The sequence below is a fragment of the Xenopus laevis genome, chromosome 6L (assembly GCF_017654675.1).
Source record: "Xenopus laevis strain J_2021 chromosome 6L, Xenopus_laevis_v10.1, whole genome shotgun sequence".
Lineage (NCBI taxonomy): Eukaryota > Metazoa > Chordata > Amphibia > Anura > Pipidae > Xenopus > Xenopus laevis.
In genome coordinates this window covers 8027238-8049060 of record NC_054381.1, presented here as the reverse complement: position 1 = coordinate 8049060, position 21823 = coordinate 8027238, and the positions used below count along the sequence as shown (strand labels likewise).

The 21823-nt window shown below is 41.4% G+C and overlaps 1 protein-coding gene across 2 annotated transcripts in view; it reads left to right on the top strand.

The window, feature by feature from the left end:
- wnt9a.L (wingless-type MMTV integration site family member 9A L homeolog) overlaps window positions 1–19768 on the top strand; it is an 88078-nt gene extending 68310 nt beyond the window's left edge. For both annotated transcript variants that reach the window (XM_018267037.2, XM_018267038.2), the window contains 2 exons: window positions 7421–7683; window positions 18494–19768. In XM_018267037.2, coding sequence (XP_018122526.1) covers window positions 7421–7683; window positions 18494–18967 — 737 coding nt within the window. In that variant the 3' untranslated portion in view covers window positions 18968–19768. The remainder of the gene's footprint in view (window positions 1–7420; window positions 7684–18493) is intronic.
- The last annotated feature ends 2055 nt before the right edge of the window (window positions 19769–21823 follow it).

The following is a 21823-nucleotide window of genomic DNA, read 5'->3' as shown; positions in this document are numbered from 1 at the left end:
GCCGATTAAGACAGAAACGTTGTTTCTTTTTGTGGCTGTTCAGTGCAGAGAAAAATGGGACTTTCCTGTACAAACTGCAGGTTGAGCTGCCAAAAGAGGGACTGTCCCTCTAAAAATGGGACAGTTGGGAGGTATGATTAAATGAAGGATATCAGTGTCCAGTCTGCTATAAAAAGGAACAGTTTACCTTTAGGGCAATCTATGCAGCTTTCCGCCTGGCTTTCTCCAAGAAAAACATTGGAATTTGGTATTTGATAAGAAAGTCCCGGTGTCACATAAACCCCCTGTGTGGCTGACACGCAGCTCTACATCTGGAGCTTCCAGGGAGTAATTAATGGGGCAACCTTCCTGCAAGTCCCTATAAAGCCATAGGCAGCTTCTGATTTCATCCTGTTTCCTGGCCTCTCTGATTGTATCTGCTCTTGTGTTCTGAAACATCCATTTACATCCATCAATAAAGCCCCCGACTGCCCCCTATACCGTGTATAAAACACAGCGGCTTCCTGTAATTTTCTGCTCCGATTCTTCCCTGTGCCCTGTAATGCGTGCGGCTAGTAGAGATACCAAGCCCCAGGGTTCCCTTGCCTCCATACATTCAGTTGCATGCAGTACACATAATGCCATTGTAACGCTTGGTACTTGTGTTTTCATTTATAAATGAGCCCTAGGGTCAATGATATACAGGATCGAACTGGCTCACCAAATTACCAGGAATAATTGTGGTGGGCTCTAGTCCTAGTGAGTGCCAAGTTGGTTGCTCCAGCGACCTTTACAGTTTTCACCATTTGGTTCTGCCAGATGCACATCATGGAAATGAATGGCGAGTGGTGGAATTTCACTCTAGAGGACTGTGGGGATCTTTAAAGGAGGATGAATAGCATTTTACACTTGGGGTGCGAAAAGTTAGGCACTACTTTTACTTACCTGACACCCCGGGATGGCGCTCTGATCAGCAGAAAACTGCACCAGCCTGGGGTTCTTCTAGCGACCAACATGGAGAGATCCTCTTCCTGCTTCTTCGGGTCTTCTCGCAGTGCAGTAGAACGGACGGCTGGACTTTAACGAAAAAGCCGACTATTTCACTGCCCCGAGAAATTTGAAAAAGAATGAAGCAGGAAGAGGATCTCTCCGTGGTGTTCGCTAAAAGAACCCCAGGCTGGTGCTGTTTTCTGTTGATATGAGTGCCGGCCAAGGGTGTCAGGTAAGTAAAAATAGTCACTTGGGGGGTGCCTAACTTTTGGCAGCCCAATTGTAAAATGCTATTCCTTCTCCTTTAACTTCACTCTTTGATAAATATGCCCCAAAATCCCCTTTCTGCTGCATGAAGCCCTTTCCACTGCCCCTGACCTCCCTGCCGGGCCCCTGTCACTGCCTTGAGAGGAAAAGGTATGTGGGGGGGGGGGGTGTTGCAGCTTCATAGGGGGGGGCAGAGGGGGCTTTGTGGCTGGGATGGGGGGTCTCCCAGGGGGGTGTGGGGGACCCTGATGTCGTGTCCCCAGTAACGTAAATATGGACAGATGGACCCGGGTGCAGGCCCCCTCTGGACCCAGTTTTCTGTGTGCCTTTGCATTGGTGCTAGCGTTCAGAGGGCCCCAAGGGGGAACAGGTCCGGGTGCAATCGCACCCCCAGTAGCTGTGCCCCTTCGTGGCCCTGGTGGGCCTATGCCCCCCAGTCCAACGCTGCATCAGTCTCCCTTTGACAGCGACAGTCTCCTTTTCTCTCCCAATAGAGAGACTGTTGAACATCAGCCAAGTGCACTTACGTGGGGATATGTGTGGTTGCTCGGTTTGGACCCAGGCAGCCGACACTTCATGCAGAGCTGTAAAGTTATGTGACTTTTAGGGTTCGGATTTGGTTTGGCTGACCAGCTTGGATGAGTCTGGATCCTGGTGTTCAGCCAAATCCTAAATGAAATTATGGAGTCTGTGCATCCCTACTCTTTGCTGCATCCTTGAGTATTTGGTGCTGGCTCTTTAATACATACCTGGCTCAGCCTTGGTGCTTCTTATTTTACCAAATAATCTACTCCTATCGACCTGAAAGGGTTAGCGAGCTGCTTAGTGGTGTATGGCGGCCTGACACTGGATAGCTGTGGGTGGCAGGCTTTGGAGACACCTGAGGTTAGAATGCATGCATTGACTTTATAATCTTGTTACTGAATATCTGGTGCAATAGAGTTCTGCTCTACAGAGACATCTGATGCTCTGCCATTAGCCAGAATTTCATTGGAACTTGGTAGAACTGGTCAAGGTCCGAACGGACATCGGTTAAACCCATCTGAGCAATCTGCTGCTGGGAAAAGACTTCTGCCTTTAAAAACACACAATAATGGTCTGTATCTCCAAGGAAATCATTTTGATACTTCATTAGGAGAAGCATAGGAACCCTCTTACACATACACACCAGGTAGTGTTAGGAAAGAGTACTGTTTTATTATAGTCTTCTGAAATGTAAATATTGGGGTTTTTAGTTATCTTTATTGGTTTTTTTTTATTTACATTTTATGTAAATATTTAAAGTGTCAGGCTCATTGTATTAGACATTTATCTACATAGTTTGTGCTTCATTTCAGCTGTGATGTGAACTTGTGTTGGATCGTTCATCGTCTTTTAATGCCTTATCCCCATATAATATTCAGAATCCTGGAGACTCTTCATCACCTGGGTTCTGTATCTTGGAGTTTTAGGAATGCTTATTGTGGGGCAGGTATAATATAATTATGCCAATAAAACTGATGTGTGTATCATATGGCAATGGTATTAGGTGTAGGGATGTATCAAATCTAGGATTTGGATCGGGATTCCTGCCTTTTTCAGCAGGATTAGTGATGGGCGAATTTATTCGCCAGGCGCGAATTCGCGTCGAATTTGCGTGATTCGCCGCCAGCGAATAAATTCGCGAAACGGGCATCGGCGTCAAAAAATGGGCGCCGGCGTCAAAAAGTAGACACCGGCGCCGTTTCGCAAATTTTACGCCGAAGCGAAACGGCGCAAATTCGCCCATCACTAAGCAGGATGCATTCGGCTGAATCCTGGTGCCTTGCTGAACTGAATCCGAATAGGGTGGGTAGGGAAATCACATAACTTTTTGTCACAAAACAAGAAAGTAAAGAATGTTTTTTTTCCACTTTTTCCCTTCCTCTCCCTAATTTGCATTGGATTCGATTCTGTATTCGGCGAATCTTTCATGAAGTATTCGGGAATTCAGCCAAATCTCAAAGTAGTAAATTCAGTGCATCCCAATTTAGGTGCTTATTGACTCATGAGCCTGCAAAGCATATACTGTATGTGAAGACGCCGTAACCAGAGGTTAATGGATCCTATAACTGTTGGGTAATGTTAGGACTACAGACTGGACAAGGACAAATATGCTTATTGATTTTGGTCGGGTTTTATTATTGCCTATGATTCATGAGTGACGTCACAATTTTCACTGTAGGTGTGAGCTATAGCTCAGTAACAGATTGTAGGTTGGATGCCCCTTTATTACAAAGGATAGCAGGAGCTATAGTTCAGTAGTACAGTTTGTACATGCCCCCTGTCTTGCTTCTTTTAATTTTACTTGGTTTACACTATTCCATATAATCCTTCAGTGATATCACAATTGTTATTACAGGTATGAGTCCTGTCATCCAGAATGCTCTGGACCTGGAGTTTTCTGGATAACAGATAATTCGGATCTTCATACCTTAAGTCTGTGGGTCTGTCTCTCAGGGGGTGCATAAACATTGGCATGGAAAGGACAACCGGTAGGCCACTTAGAATAAGAATTGGGGAAAATGGCCATTTGCTCTCCTACATAGATAAAGACCTAAAAGCCCAGCTTGAAGATCAGTTAGGGTAAGATTTGGGGTGAAATTGTAGATATTCTTGGAACTATGGCTGATTCGCTTATACGAGGATATTTTCCTATATCGTTACTGATTTCATGAGTTAAGGGGAAGACATAACCAACGGCTGGACCTTCAACATTTTGACAACTGGTGCCTTATGGCCTTCTGGAAATCTATGTACTCTTTAATGAAGACTGTAAGCCAGTTACTAAATAACACAATACCCGCACTTTATTGTGTTTATTGTGTCTCTGTTGGATGCTTCATTTTAAAGGTTGTAAGACTCTGTTGGGCTGCAGTCTTGTGAACACTTTGTTACCTTAATTGGTTTAGCCCCTGAACATTTTAATGTAGAAGTTCTCAAGGGTGGGTTAGCGTCGGGTGCGGGTCATATGAATATATAAAAACAAAAGCCTTACACATTTCATGTCACCAAGGGACACTTTACCATATGCCAATGATTACAATTTCCCTTGGTGACATGAAACGGGTAAGGCTTTTGTTTTAATATATTTATAAGTTAAAATAAATCTAAAACACTTAAGCTACAGTTTGGCTCCTGGTTGCAACATCTTGTTCCGGATTGGTGCCAGCCTGCTACAAAATATTCCTGTGCTAACTCCACTTGCTGAAGGTCTTGGGCGTGAGCACCTGGATCTAGTGTTGTATGCGGTAAGCCTATATTGAAATCCACTGAACAGATGTTTTCATCTTAGTCCTGCAGTGGGTCAGGTACTTGTGGAACACCTGCTGGGTAGGTTTTTGGTGGTTAGTGGGTTTAGGGTATGGGATAATCTATCTAGTTAGTAAAGGTATTCTCTAAATCCAGCATCACAAACTCCTTTCCTCCAGCCCCCATCCTCCAGGTTCTCATCCCTCTCACCAGATACCCTATACTTCCTCCATCTCTCCATCCCTTCTTCTAGCTCCTTCACCCTTCTTCTGGCTTCTGCTCCCTTCCTCCAATTCCTCGTCTCTCTTGCTCCATCCTCCCATCCTAAAGGTCTCTTACTTCCCACCAGATACCCTGTACTTTCTACATCTCTCCATCCCTTCTTCCAGCTCCTGCTCCCTTCCTCCAACTCCTCATCTCCCTTACTCCAACCTCACCTCCCATCCTCCAACTTCCCCTCCCTTTCTCCAGATCCACAATTCTTCCACCACCTCCCCTGACCTTACTCCAGCTCCTGCTCCTTTTTCTCCAACTCACACATCCTTCTCCAGCTTTTCCTCCTTCTTTCTCCTAGCTCTTCATCCTTTCCCCAACCTCCCATCAATTATTTTAGCTCCTATCCACACCCCCTCCCTTGTACAAGTGCTTCATACTTTCTTCAGCTCTTCGCCCTTTCTTCCAGATCCTCTCCATCAATTCCTTCTGCCCTCTCCTTCATTTTTCCATCTCCACCACCCCCTCCATTCTTCATGCTAAATCTCCTTCCCTGCATCTCCTCCATTCCTTCAGCTTCCCCTCCCTCCTTCGACTTTATTTCCTCTTCCCCCTTTTCATGCCCAAACTCTCTCCTCCACTTTCCATTAGCAAAAATGTTGTTTTGTGGTCAAATTTACAATTCACAAGTCCAAAAAACTGCCATGAACCAAAAGTTGCTCTATTTCTTATTTAATGGTCACTGGTCCTTTGATAGATATTGTAATGTCACATTCTAAAGGCCACATAAACCTCTGTACACCGACTGACCTCAGTTTCAGTCTTTCTTCAAAAGTAGTAAGATCTGGATAACCACATTGGTGCTGAAAAATGTTCATCTGCAAAAGATCCCTCCAGCCATCTCTAATGAAGAAGAAATTAAATTATTTACAAAAAAGATGATAAAACTGGGTGCGGCATTATTTCCCTCAGGCCTTCCTACCGTCTCCAACACAGAGCAGCAATGGTTAATGGGCTGTGGCTGGGAATGCAGAGATGTGAAGCAATGTGGCTCAATTATATGTTTATATATTTAACTTAGTTTAATGTTTAGCTGGAGTGAATTTTTTTGCTGACTGTTCAAGACCACCTGGTTGGAGCCTGATTAACATAAAATAAATGTTACGTATTTGCGAGTCCCCTTCTGTCTGTGAGGGAGATCCTTACTCTTGGCGCGGTGCATGTAAGAAATAATGGCTGGATAATTGAAAATATTTGTGCAGGTTTACCGTTTAACATACCTTGGCCTTTCTGTGGCATTGGGAAGGGCAGATTTGTGAAGGCTATAAATATTTGGGATTATTTCCCTGCCTTTGCCAGAATACACCCAGAGAAACGACAGGATGAGATTGACACGAGCAGCCATAATTGTTTCCATCTAGTATGTTAAACATGCGCGGGTTTCCTGCAAGAGAAAAGAGTGCAGATTTAAGCAAAGCGAGGCCTGGTTTCTTCTACCCTACCCTGTTTACTTTAAGGAGACTTGCCACTTAGTACCGAGCCTCTGTTTGTTTTTCCAGCCGTCAGAAGTGTCGGTTACCTCTACCCCTGCTTGGCCTACACCAGACATCTTTAGCCTGCCTTCCTCCATCTGTTGTTCTAGGACTGGCCCTTCAATGGGGTGTAAACCCCAAATTTTGCCTAATGACTTTATATGCAATTCTAACCAACATTCAATTTACATTCATTCCAAGTTTCAATGTTTTTTGCACTTCTGGTTCTGACTGTTGACCAATGTAGCAAAAGCCATCTCTCCTCCAGCCAAGCTTTCAATTCCTACAAGTCTGCGTCCAGCAAAAGATGCCAAGGGATTGCACTTTTCAAAAAATAAAAATAAAAATAAAAATACAAAAATCTTTTTCAAGTAATCACGTCATAAAACTGCCCAACGCATTTCAACCACAAAAGGTAGTCTTCATCGGAAGCCTTATCCAGGGACGCAGGTCTGCATCCAGCAGTTGGCTTCTGCTACATTTCTCTGCATACAGTGCAGCTCTGCTAAATTACTGTACAGGAGGCCAACAATATAAAAGATTTGTCGCTTCTCAAAGCTCTCCTGTTCTGTTATGCTGCTGCCATTTCTGTTATGCTATACAATTAACTTGGACTTCATACATAGGGATTTAGGTCAGTGTCTAAAACTAGATAGACCTCACAAGCTATAGTATATTTTATTTGGGGTTTTATGATGGAAACAATTAGAGGCACATTTATCAAGGGTCGAATTTCGGATTTATGGGAGTTTTTTTAAAACTCCCATAAATTGGAAATTCGACCAATCGAAATGTATTAATGATATTGATTTTTTTCCAACTTGGGGAATATAAACGACCCAAAAACTTGATTCAAATTTGAATTGGAATTCGATCAAACTCGATTGGAGTTTTTTCTCCAAAAAAACCTCGAATGTCAGGAAGGCTGCAAACATCGATTGACTTAAACAGCAATTTGGCAGGTTTTAGGTGGCGAATAGTCAAATTCGAATTCTTAAAGGGCCAAATTAGAATTTTTTTTAAAAAAATCGAATCAAGTTTGGATAACTTCCTAGTCGAATTTGACAGTTTTGACCATAAAAAAAAATACGAATTAGAATTTTCAATTCGCCCCTTAATAAATCTGCTCCTTAAAATCATATTTTTGATGTCGCTCTCTTGTTTTTCAGGTTTTAAGGAAACGGCATTCCTTTACGCCATCTCCTCAGCAGGACTGACCCATGCAATGGCCAAGGCATGCAGCGCAGGTCGCATGGAACGCTGCACGTGTGACGAAGCTCCTGACCTGGAGAACAGAGAGGCCTGGCAGTGGGGGGGCTGTGGAGACAACCTCAAGTACAGCAACAAGTTTGTTAAGGAGTTTCTGGCAAATAAGTCCAGCAAGGATCTGCGGGCAAGAGTGGATTTACACAATACCAACGTGGGGATTAAGGTAAGGCTTGTGGTACCTGTCATTCCAATTCTAGTGCTGCATAGTTGAGGTGGGACCAGCCAAAGTAGGAAGATCTTCTTATAGGGATTAAGAAGGTCAACAGCAGGAGTGGGTTCATTAAAAAAGAAAAAAAATGTGTTCTGGGGCACAGAGACCTGCAGCTGCTCCCTGATGAATACAGCTTCAAGTATCCACAGTGATGGAGGGAAGGAACATAGGCCTTGGTCTTCTACTAGTCTCAAATGGACAAACTTCCACCATTAAAATTCTGCTTTCTATAACATAGAGGAATGGGTCACCAGACGTTCTTCGTGACTTGCATATGCAAATTAGGGGTGGGGAGGGAGATTGCGTGACTTTTTTTTTTTACAAACAAGGAAGTAAAAAATTGCATATGCAATTAGGATTCGGTTTCTGTATTCGCCCGAATCTTGTGCGAAGGATTCGGGGGTTCGGCCGAACCAAAAAGAGTGCATTCGGTGCATCCCTACCTTTAACTTGCTGATGCTACAGGTTTTACTGTATAAACGTGAAGTGTAGTGTAATCCTGTTAACAAAAACAGAATATTTCAACCTCTTCCTTCCTTAATTCTTGACATGAGTGTGGCCATGTTGTTGGTGGCTATAGGAGGAGCTTCGGTTAATATGGAGAACCAGGTAACATGCCCTGAAGCAAACACTGCCCCCACGGCATTGGTTTGGATTTATCCTCCGCATAAAAAAAACACGTTTATTTTATTGTGTGAGTTTAATACTGACCACAAGATCATCCCGACTGGTTGCAACATCTTTACTCACTTTCCCATGAATGCCATGAATATGTAGCTTGTCTAGTGTATGTGATTAGTGATGGGCCGTTTTTTTGGACACCGGCGAATTTTCGTGGCAGTTTTGTGAATTTATTCGCTGGCGGCGAAACGCCGGAATTCGCCGCGATTTTGTGCCTGCCGAATAAATTCGCCCATCACTATATGTGATTGTAGATATATAAATATTTTCTTAAACCTGATGGCCATAGCCATTATTATGAGCAGGGAGGTATTAGGGTGTGTCAACAACCCTGGCCACACCCCTTTTATCTGGCAGGTCCTATTATTGACATACAAAGCTGCAATTCTAATAACATGCCACTGAGTGTGAGTTTTATCCAATTTCTTGTTTTTGAACCAGCATGAATTTTGGAATATATATATATATATATATGTGTATGTTATTAGCTCATTAACCGCAGCCTGGGAATCATTGCAGAAACATACATTGCTTTCCAATCCTTAGGAAAATATGTGGGGGCACACTGGCAGGAGATACCGTAGATGATTTTTTTCCTTTTTGCCAAATAATGAGCGCATTTTCCTGATAGCGTTTTGGAAGGCTGTGCTGAGTCACAATCGTGCTTGGCAGAGAGCCTTGAGCTTCCTAAACTGGAACCCTCTCATACGCTCCCCTCTGCTCCATCATTATCATACAATGCAGGAGTCATCATCCCAATGAGTAACCAACATCGCTCCTCTCTAATTTGTCAGGGAATTTGTGCGGCCACAGATAATGAAACCATCAGCCGGCTCAGCTTATTGTGTCTCCTCAAGTGCTTGATCTATGAGCTCAGCAACTAATGAAAGGGCGAGATTGTCTGGGCGAGTATGAGGTAATTAGGCTGAGCATCACTTCAGACTCCTCTTATTGATGCGCCAGAGTTTTGAATAAACCACTTATTAAATAAAGGTTCCACCCTATTGCCACATACACCCCTGGTTGTCCTGCTGAGAATAACAAGTCTCATTTCAAAAGGGCTTTATCCCTTACTTATGACAAGTGCTTATCTATTTTATAAGTCCTTAGGCCATATAGTATCCACATTCCAAATTGCATTAAATATTTACTATTCAGCAATGAAAGAGAAGCATAATATAATTAATCAGTTATTTACCCTTTGCTTTTGTATTTTTACCGAATCTATATGAGCCACTAAACAAGCCTCCCTACTATACCTGCTATCCCACAGTCACACTCCCTTCCCAGAGTCTATTATCCCACTGTTACTATAGGCACCATCTCTCCCTACTATACCTGCTATCCCACAGTCACACTCCCTTCCCAGAGACTATTATCCACTGTTACTATAGACACCATCTCTCCCTACTATACCTGCTATCCCACAGTCACACTCCCTTCCCAGAGACTATTATCCACTGTTACTATAGACATCATCTCTCCCTACTATACCTGTTATCCCACAGTCACACTCCCTTCCCAGAGACTATTATCCACTGTTACTATAGACACATCTCTCCCTACTATACCTGTTATCCCACAGTCACACTCCCTTCCCAGAGACTATTATCCACTGTTACTATAGGCACCATCTCTCCCTACTATACCTGCTATCCCACAGTCACACTCCCTTCCCAGAGACTATTATCCCACTGTTACTATAGACACCATCTCTCCCTACTATACCTGCTATCCCACAGTCACACTCCCTTCCCAGAGACTATTATCCACTGTTACTATAGACACCATCTCTCCCTACTATACCTGCTATCCCACAGTCACACTCCCTTCCCAGAGACTATTATCCACTGTTACTATAGGCACCATCTCTCCCTACTATACCTGTTATCCCACAGTCACACTCCCTTCCCAGAGACTATTATCCACTGTTACTATAGGCACCATCTCTCCCTACTATACCTGCTATCCCACAGTCACACTCCCTTCCCAGAGACTATTATCCACTGTTACTATAGGCACCATCTCTCCCTACTATACCTGCTATCCCACAGTCACACTCCCTTCCCAGAGACTATTATCCACTGTTACTATAGACACCATCTCTCCCTACTATACCTGCTATCCCACAGTCACACTCCCTTCCCAGAGACTATTATCCACTGTTACTATAGACACCATCTCTCCCTACTATACCTGCTATCCCACAGTCACACTCCCTTCCCAGAGACTATTATCCCACTTTTACTATAGGCACCATCTCTCCCTACTATACCTGCTATCCCACAGTCACACTCCCTTCCCATACTCTATCATCCACTGTTACTATAGGCACCATCTCTCCCTACTATACCTGCTATCCCACAGTCACACTCCCTTCCCAGAGACTATTATCCCACTTTTACTATAGGCACCATCTCTCCCTACTATACCTGCTATCCCACAGTCACACTCCCTTCCCATACTCTATCATCCACTGTTACTATAGGCACCATCTCTCCCTACTATACCTGCTATCCCACAGTCACACTCCCTTCCCAGAGACTATTATCCACTGTTACTATAGACACCATCTCTCCCTACTATACCTGCTATCCCACACTCACACTCCCTTCCCAGAGACTATTATCCCACTGTTACTATAGACACATCTCTCCCTACTATACCTGCTATCCTACAGTATATACAGTATATATAACTGCAGTTATGATGGGCACACTATATAGGGTTACCAGCTCACCCCTTTAAAGGAGAACTAAAGTTTAACCAAAGAAGTAGCTAGAAATGTTGTACATGATGTTTTGTGCTTCTGTACCAGCCCAAGGCAACCACAGCCCTTTAGCAGTAAAGATCTGTGTCTCCAAAGATGCCCCAGTAGCTCCCCATCTTCTTTTCTGCTGATTCACTGCACATGCTCTGTGCTGCTGTCACTTACTGAGCTTAGTGACCCACTCACAATATACAGTACACATAGAATAGAAATGTCACAATATAAGGCTGATTAGTAATTAATACAGATAATTACTACATGGCAGCACAGAAACCAGTGCAATTAGCATCAGAATTGAATAATCAGCAAACCTGTAGCATCAGCTTATATTACAGCCAGGGAAGCTCATTTTCTGCTGGATAATTAGTGACGAGCCCTAAGCTTAGCTTCTCAACAGCCAATCAGAGCCCACTGAGCATGTGAGTGTCACAGACACTTTCCAAGATGGTGACCCCCTGTGACAAGTTTGAAGTCCTGGATCATTGCTGCTACTGACAAGCTCAAACTTTAGCCCCGTGCAATAAGTTCACTCTATAAAATATGCCATTTTAAGCCACATTCATTTTTAGGGTTTAGTTCTCCTTTAAAACTGGACATATAAATTCTGCAGGACGACCCTCCCGGCCGCTGAACAGTTAACTTTGCTTATGTGCGTTCCCCTCTGCTAGAGGAGGAGATGTCTTAATTAAATGTGTCCGTGTTTCTCAGCAGACTATCATTAGACAAGACTTTCAGCATTCAGGATGGTTGCTAAGTTTCTTAATTCCCCCGGGGCAACCTTTGCTGAGGTGTGTGTGGTCAGGCATGTCCTGCGAGCGTGTGGGACACTAGGAAAGGGTATGCGGTTACCCAGTAAGGAATGGCATTGTACCATCTCCAGCTTGTATTATTTAACCCCCGCCAGCCCCCCTTGTCTGAAGGAGTCGCTCCGCAGAGTTGGTATGTGGAAGAATGTAAGATTTGTTTTCATGCTTTTTTTTTGTATTGTACGGAGCAGACTAATAGCCAAGGAGGGAGACGGGTCACTAATGTTCCTCGCAAGAAACCCAAAACAGCTGATATTTATAGCAGGCTGTATTAAAGGGACGCTTCACTCCATCCAAACTGCAGGGCTGGAACTGGCACTGGCGAAGTTAAATAACTGTTACTTTATTTGTATTTACATTGTATACTCTTGTTTTAATCTGAAGCTAAAAGTGTTAATCTTTACATTATTATTATAGGGATGGGATCCGTTATTCGGAAACCCATTATCCAGAAGGCTCCGAATTACAGAAAGGCCGTCTCCCATAGACTCCATTTTAACCAAATAAGTCAAATTTGAAAAATAATAATAATAAAACAGTAGCTTGTACCTGATCACAACTAAGATATAATTAATAAGGATGCACCGAATTCAGGATTTGGTTCGTGATTCGTCCAGGATTGGACCTTTTTCAGCAGGATTCATTCTGCCTCGCCGAACCGAATCCGAATCCTAATTTGTATTTGCAAATTAGAGGTGGGGAGTGAAATCATGCAAATGTTTCCCCTAATTTGCATATGCAAATTAGGATTCGGATTCAGTTCGGTATTTGGCCAAATCTTTCACGAAGGATTCGGGGGTTCGCCCGAATCCAAAATAGTGGATTCGGTGCATCCCTAATAATTAATCCTTATTGGAAGCAAAAACAGCCTATTGGGTTTATTTATTGTCAGATTTACTAAGGGTAAAAATGAATTCGAGGGAATTCTCGAAGTTAAAAAATTCAAAATTCGAAGTAATTTTTTGGATACTTCAACCATCGAATAGGATATTACGGGGCCCATTTACTTAGCTCGAGTGAAGGAATAGAGGAAAAAAAACGTCGAATTTCGACTTTGGGCTACTTGGGCTACTTCGACCTTCAACTACGACTTTGGATCGATTCAAACTAAAAATCATTCGACTATTCGACCATTCGATAGTCGAAGTACTGTCTTTTTAAAAAAAAAACTTCGACCCCCTACCGAAGTCAATGTTAGCCTATGGGAAAGGTCCCCATAGACTTTCTAAGTATTTTTTGGTCGTAGAAAAATCGTTCGATCGATGGATTAAAATCCTTCGAATAGAATGATTTAATCATATTCGAAGTCGAACGATTTCAATTCGGCAGTTGAATATCGAGGGTTAATTAACCCTCGATATTCGACCTTAAGTAAATCTGCCCCTACGACTTCGAATTTACTTCGAATCGTTTGAATATTCGACCATTCGATAATGGAAGTACTGTCTCTTTAATAAAAACTTTGACTTCAATACTTTATTGAAATTAAACCTGCCGAGGTTAGCCTATGGGGACCTTTTATAACCATTTTCTAAGTCTTTACACGTCGAATAAAAATCGTTCGATCGATCACTGAAATCCTTCGAATCGCTCGATTTTTATTCGACTGCAGGATTGCCAAATTTGCAGAAAAAACTTCGAATTCAAAGTTTTTTAATTCGATGGTCAAATGTCGGAAGTTTTTTGTACTTCGAAATTCGACCCTTGATAAATCCGCCCCTTAATGTTTACATGATTTTCTATTAGACTTAAGGTATAAAGATCCAAATTACGGAAAGATCCGTTATCCTGAAAACGCCAGGTTCCAAGTATTCTGGATAACAGGTCCCATACCTGTGCTATTATTATTATTATTAGTGTTATTACCATTATTATCATTATTATTATTAACACATATTTAAAAGGCACCAACTTATTCCTCAGTAAATGGGTGTGTATATTGAGTATACAGTTTACATACAAAAAACAACCAATAGCCTATAGAAGAGGAAGAGGAGGAGCTTCATCACTATTTTGTATGTTAGAGCTGAAACATTTTAATTGGTCTGCATGGTTTTTTAGCTTGATTATTAGCTTTCCTGTTCAGGCTTCAACCTAAAACGATGTCTGGTTGTCGAGTGGGTCACTGACCCCAGCAACCACATTTTTGGGGAATTTTCAAGACTAATGGCGTCATATAGTATTGGTTTCTCCTGCTGTACAGTGGGAACAAAATGTCCACATCACTACAAACACACCCACCGCTATCTCTTGGTTATACTTTATGTACCGACACTTATCTTGTTTGCCTTTAATCGCTTACTTAAGATACAAGGCTCACAAATCATTGCATATTCTACAATATTGACAAAATATTATCTTTATAATTTCTTTGGTTTTAGGAGCCTTAGATCCCCGAATCTTTTTTTTTTGCTGTCACTCGTATCTATATTTGCAATAATGTATCAAAAGCATTTCTGTATTTCAGCTACAATGATAGTATTGTTCCTTTCCTAGGCTTGGCTGAAACCAATTGGGAAATTAAAACATAGATATGGGATATAGTTTGTTTGTTTGAATGTAAAATACCATAATTTTAGGCATATCTCAATGTACAGACTATGAGCAAACTTAGGGACTGTTTCTGCTGAATTGTACTTAGTACAGGGAATACCTATGCTGCCATAGTTTTATGGGATCTCTCTGTACAGACTATGAGTAAACTTAGGGACTGTTCCTGCTGAATTGTGCTTAGTACAGGGAATATCTATGCTGCCATAGTTTTATTCTAGGAAAAAAAGAAGGCAGCCAGTAGAAGGCTAGGTAGAAAAACAGATTTAAAGCCATAATTTAAAAAAAAATAGAAATCATAAAAACATTCTCATTACTTACAAAAGAACGTAAAATGAATGCAGGTTTTCTAGCTCCCCTTCATAAGCTTTAGAAGATGCTGGGAGTTGTACTTGTAAGGACACTGGGATCTGCAGGGTTAATGTCCCTCTTTCCTTTGTCCAGACTTGGGAGATGGGAAATGGTTAGAAATCATTAATGCTAAGGAACATTTTACTTGGCACAGAAAGTGATCCCGTCAGCAGCCGTGCCGGGCAGAATGAATGTCTCTCTTACACTCCCCGGGTCTGATGCAGAGCATTGTTGTGAGAGGACTGTGTAGTTAGGAGACTCTCTCGGCCAATGGAAGTTTATGTGGTTTCAACCTGACTCAGGTCACTCCAAAGAAAGAGATGGGACAATACCTACACCAGCTGCTTCATTTTCTGATATAACTCCATTACTGGTATTGTAACCCTCTGCCCCTTACTCTGGGTGACAGCCCTCTCTTGTGCTACTGTAGCACCTACATCTCAGCTTCACACTCACTCCTTCACCCACCTCACTGGGTCCCCTTTCATACTTGGCTGTAGTGGATTAGTCACCCCTAGATCTATATAAACATATACGCTGCCTACTCAGAGGAAACCACAGCTCTAGCTAAATTCCTACCATGCTGTGTTTGGGGTGTATATTAGTGTTCAGGGTACCCCTGGAACTATAGCAGGGTGACTGTTACCCCAATGTTTCTATATATCTGTCACCTTGTTATGAGCTAAGGGGGCCCAGTCTGAAGGTCAGTTAGGGGGAGATTTGGGGTGAGTGCTTATTTGTACCCTGGGTACCCCTGGAACTATAGCAGGGTGACACCCCAATGTTTCTATATATCTGTAACCTTGTTATGAGCTAAGGGGGCCCAGTCTGAAGGCCAGTTAGGGGGAGATTTGGGGTGAGTGCTTATTTGTACCCTGGGTACCCCTGGAACTATAGCACTGTACCCTGTAGCACAAAGCAGGGCCTGAAACCAAAAGTCTACAAACATCTGCACTTGGGGCTGAACTTTACTTTCATTCTGTAGAAGAGACAAAAAGAGCTAAAGTGAGGTTTTTGTTGAACATAAAAATAAACATACTTTATAAACAAACTACATCAGAGTCGAGAGTAAGTTTACAGGTGGCCATAGACTTTGCCAAATGCATGGATCTTTACCCAGTTTGGCTTCCCATTGGCCTAATCACGCTGATACAACCACTGGTCCATGGGCCATAGTTGCAAGAATATACGTATAAAGCAGCAAATACATTTTCACCCTAAACCCCACCCAAAATGACCTTCAGGCTGGAGTTTCAGGTATATCTAGGAGAGCAAGAAGGTATTCTCCATAAATGTACCACCTCAATCACTCTAAGCTCCATAGTTTGGTCCATAGTCATTTTAGTATGTTAGATTAACTGCTACACAATTTTATCTAGCCTGCTTACATAAAAACACTAAATGACCTCTTATATGAGTAAGTTGATGGTTGACGCACATGGATTCAGACCAGGGTCTTTCTTCAGACGAGTGGTGAGTCTGCACTTCTAGTTTCTGGACCATCCACGGAATTGGCCGAGTCCCAAGAAGAGTCTGAGTGCCCATTTGGAATGAATGGGAATCTGTGATGGCTATTCCAGTTACACATTGGCGGATTATGTTTGCACAGTGTCTAAACTGATTTCACTGGGTATTAACCAGCGACGGGCTCAGAACTATTGTTCATTGTTAAGCCGTGCAGTCACAAACTTTCACCGCTCTCCTCTTTTATAATCTTGGAGCCATTAAGAAGAGAAGATACATACATAGAACCGATCTGTCTCGGCTAATAAGAGTGGATACAACTGACGTTAAAAAATATATACTGTATGTTTATTACAGCCCGATGTATTGCTCAAGACATGCTCAAGGACAATATAGACAGCAGGTACTGTAGAAACACTAAATGACTACATTACCATATAAATATGCAGGTTTCCTAATCATCCGTTCTATAAATATCCAGTAAAACATCTTGGCATATGTTTATTTATCTGCATAATTGTGTTTATTTCTAACAGTAGAGTCTGCCGTTCTGTTGCTCATGTAAGTCATCTTTGAGTTCGGTGACTTGCATTCCACGTAAATGTTCCTTCAAACTTGTTTGCGCCTTTCAAGTCTTCTTTAGACAAGGTCATTGGGCAAGATGTCTGGTTGCAGAACCCTGGACCTTTTGCATAATTTTGAGTTATAAATACAATACATGTGTTAGAAATTAAATTTCTGATGGGAGGGGCTACTGTGTGTCATCGAATCACAATTTATTTTTTTTTTCGATCCTGATAGAAATGGGGTGTGATCGTTGGCTCGGGTCACTAATATGCATTGTGTTTTTTTTAAACGATCTGTGCACAATCAAAACCTGGAACTCTCTCAACCTGAATTCCATGCCCCAAATGCAACCTTGCCAACTTTCTGCAGGATTTCCTCCGCCAAGTAATAAAGAAAGTGTCAATAAATATTTATTCCCATTTTCCTTGGTCTTCCAAGCATGACAAAATAAATTATGGCCAGAGAGCTGCAGGAATCTCCTCTTGGTAGTTAAGGAATTAATTAAAGATATATACGGTATTTCTACATATTCTAGATGTAGTCTCTACCCTATTAAATATTAAATATTCGAAAACAACTACCTAATACATAACGTAAATCATATGGAATTATTTCATGCTCTTTGTCTGTTAATCATGCCCCCAAGCCTTTTTTTTACAACCCGTGTTAAACAGGTGTGTTTACTTTAAATTTGATCTACATCAGGGAAGTCCCATATATAAGGTGAGAGAGATTACATTTCTGTGTATGCAGATTAGGGAGCCCCCCCTGACTTGGATGGATTCTTTTCTCAAGATAGCTTGGTTATTATCACTTTGACCTTGAGGACGAACCATCTGATTGGTTATATGAGCAGTTCTTTGTTTTTCTATGCTGTGAAGAGATATCTCTATGCTCTCCCAACGGTAACAACCTTTTACACCCATAAGCTCTTATGTAATATGTTTCCAAGTTTATAAAACCTTTGTGATACCTATGTTCGGGTTATGACTGTTTGTTAGTTCAGAATCTACAGAGCTTACGCCAAATAAACTTTAGCTTTTTTTTCCTCAAGTGATCTCTGGTAATTGAAATTCCACAACAAAGGCTTGGCCTCTCAGCTGACCAAGAACTCTTGGTATAACATTGGCATTTCACTATAGTCTGGTTGGGATCACATGATGAATAATTAGCATGGTGGAGTTTCCGGCACTGTCCTACAGTCTTATCTGGCTATTTTGGAAATATGGAAATAAGATTTCATGGTATCAACTGTATGCGGAAAAATTAGATAGTCCTGTTAAAACCACAGGCCATTTCTCTTGACTTTTTGTGTTATATACCACTATATGAGGACTATGAAGAATTCATTAGAAAGGTTTGACCAGTCCACATGACCAGCATATGCATGACTAAAACTGTAATAAGAAGCATGCAGGACAAGCCAAAACGTTTGTATGTTAATCTCCTAAAATTTTGTTCAAGGTAAATTGAATCGAAAAACTAAAAAAATTACAGTATAGTGTCTCGGACGTGAATGACCTTATAGAAGTTGGCCGATGCTTTCCTAACTTCATATGTATTTTATTTTTAGGTTATCAAAGCTGGAGTTAAGACCACATGCAAGTGCCACGGAGTCTCTGGATCTTGTACAGTTCGCACATGTTGGAGACAATTGTCACCTTTTCATGAAATTGGGAAACAACTGAAGCAAAAGTACGAGACTTCACTAAAAGTAGGGAGCACTACTAACGAAGCTACTGGAGAAGGGGACATTTCTCCACCCAAAAAGCCAGTTGCTGGCCACAGCGACCAAATTCCAAGGACTACAGATTTAATATACATTGACGATTCACCAAGTTTTTGTCGGATGAGCAAGTATTCTCCTGGCACTTCCGGAAGGAGATGTTACAAAGATAAAAACTGTGAAAGCATTTGCTGTGGACGGGGACATAACACTCAGAGCAATGTAGTTACAAGACCATGCCAGTGTCAGGTTCGATGGTGCTGCTATGTGGAGTGTAAAGAGTGCACACAAAGGGAGGAGGTGTATACGTGTAAAGATTAGCCAACAGTTCTAGGTTTGGAGGAAACCATCACAGCGTATGGAAACAAAAACAGGGTCTGATTGACTATGGGATCTAAAGCTATATATATATATATATATATATATTAAGACATAAGCACTTTGTAGGGTAGAGATAACCCAACTGTGTTGCTGTTTTTAGGCGTGTTTCACTGGGTCATAAGCCCATCTTTATAATCTCTTATTTTCTCTGTGTCCCTGAGTGTAACCAACTCAAAATGAACGGCCTGGAACGAACCTGTAACTATTGTAAGCATTGGAACATTCACAGGGCTAATCCAACCCACAACCAATCACAGTAGTCGAATGTTCCTTATTCAAACTGCAATAGCAACAGTAGCTAAATGTTTCAAACACGCCTCCATATGAGACAAAGTTCATACATCCAACTGGCTTTGTTGGCTGAGCTGGAACATTTCAGTGGTGCAATTAATTAAGTGCGCAGGTAGAGATCCATAACATGGTGGTCATCTTCTGGTCATCCCAATACTAGCCAGCCTTCTTGAACTTGTAGTTCCTATAACAATGACAAGTGGCACCTGGATCTTTGTCTGGAGACAAATTAACTTGGTGACTCAAACTCCAGTGAGTGGGAGAGCAAGGGAAACCATAGCTTTCTTCAGTTCTTTTCTGCAATCTTCTAGTAAGTTGGAAGAATATGGCAGAACTGGGCTTTGTGGGAAAATATTTCTACATAATACTGTAGAACATATAGGGGGTTATTTATTAAAGTCTGAATGCCAAAAACTCAAAAAATTCTACTATGAAATCGGAATTTTTAGTGGAAAAAATGTTTTTTTTTTCAAGATTAATTATACCCCGAGAATGGAAAAAAGTTTGAATTTTAAAATCTGGCATCTCAGACCTGCCAAGGTTGTATATAAGTCCATGGGAGAGGTCCCTATCCTATTTGGAAGTTTCTGTGGTCTGTGCTGGAATTAGCCGGAAAATCAACTTTTTTAGATTTTTCTGGCAAGAATAGGAGGATTCGGATTTTGCTCGATTTTTTCGTGTTTGTCCCTGATCCGATTAAATCATGCTTTTTAAATAATAAATAAGGTCCAATTGAGGATTCTAGTTTGGTCTGACTTTTTTTTTATTAAAAATAAATATGCCCCATAGTAATGGAAAACCAAATTACCATACTGGCCTTGAATGAAGAGAATGTTTATACTGATTTTTTTCTTTATGGCAAGTCGTATCATTTTGTAGACGAGCAAAGACCAACTTCAGAGAGTCTGTTGTCTTTAGAATATGCAAACGGAACCTTCAGAGGCCTTTTAGCACTATCACTGTCTTAAAAAAAACCACTAGAAAATTTTATTTTCATTGTATAAATATATAAATATATAGACATATATATTTTGATTTTTTTTTTTTCTTTTATTAAAACTAACCCTGTGGAGGTTACCTAAACACCTTTTTTTCTGGAGTACTATCTCAATGACCTAGACCAGAATGATGTATATTCCTGATGCTTATTTTATAGATAATGTAAATTAAAAAAAAAAAAAAACTAGAAAAAAATATATTCAGAAATTTTTATATGAGAGGGGGATCTGTTATGAACCATTCGGGTTAAGGCATGCTGTTATTTGAACTTGGCGTATAGTAGAAAGACAGATGTTCCTTGGCCATCATTCCATTAAAAGATCTATTTGGAACATCCAACCCTTGTATTGGAAATACACTGCTCCATAAGAGACTATGGTACAGTTTCTAAAATGTACCTGCTGTGCATGCTCAATACATCTTGGAAATATGCAGTTAGGAATCTAGTGCACTAGTTCAGGTATCAATCCACAACTTTTGGAACTCCAGGTTTTACAGAGAGGACGAAGTTCTTCTGAGGCAAACATTGCCCACAACACACCATTCATTTCAATAGAAAAGTGGTGTGGCCTTACTAGGAGGTTTTGTGAATCCCAGCCTTCTTCCATTTGTTGAGAGGTTGGAACATGCTGCAAATATTTTGTGCTGTAACCTCCCGAGTACCAAACATTGCCGATGTCTGATGGTCAATGTCTAGTTCCTTTTAGCTGGACACAGTTCTTAACTGAAACACAAAAGCAAAGCGTTTTAATAATCAAGACAAGGCTACTGGGGTTGTTCCTTGTTTTCTCTATCTATAAAATGCAGTAAATGGAGGATGTTGTTGCAAGGAATGGGTTAATGATTGACCCTAGTTACTACAAGGAACCATATACTTGTTGCTATGTTCTACATAAAGGAGACAGAAGCTGTTGGTGACACAACCAAGATGGCGTCCAGTTCAACAGACTCTGATCTATTAAAGTTGAAGCCATCTTGGTTGTGTCACCGACATCATCTGACTCCTCTTCTGGGACATTGCTACTTAGGCCAAATTTGTCTTGAGTCTAAGCAAATGAAAGCAAAGGTTCTTCTGTGATAGGATCCCTCAGTGAACTCAATAGGATAGTCAACGACAAAGGGACATTACCAGTAGCCACTACATTACTCTGTTAGCAAAGTTCTACCAGTCACAGACTCAGGTTGTTCTCCTATTGGAATGTATAGCTTTAAACTATTTTTTTATCTCCGTGTGCCTTGGCTACCTGTGTACCTTGAGCTTTTGCAGAACTACAACTCCCAACTTAACAGCCTCTTACTGAGCTGGTTGGAGGATGCTACGTGATGTTGATTTGCCAAGCCAAGAGTGCACAGAGTTTACCTCTCCTTAACTTTCAAAACCTCCAGTGTATCTTTTGGATACCTCAAATATTCATTCTAGCATGTGTATAAAAACAGGGCTTTCTCCATTCCAAGTGCAGATACTCCACAGTATTGACCAAAAATCCTTAGAGATTTAATAAGTGT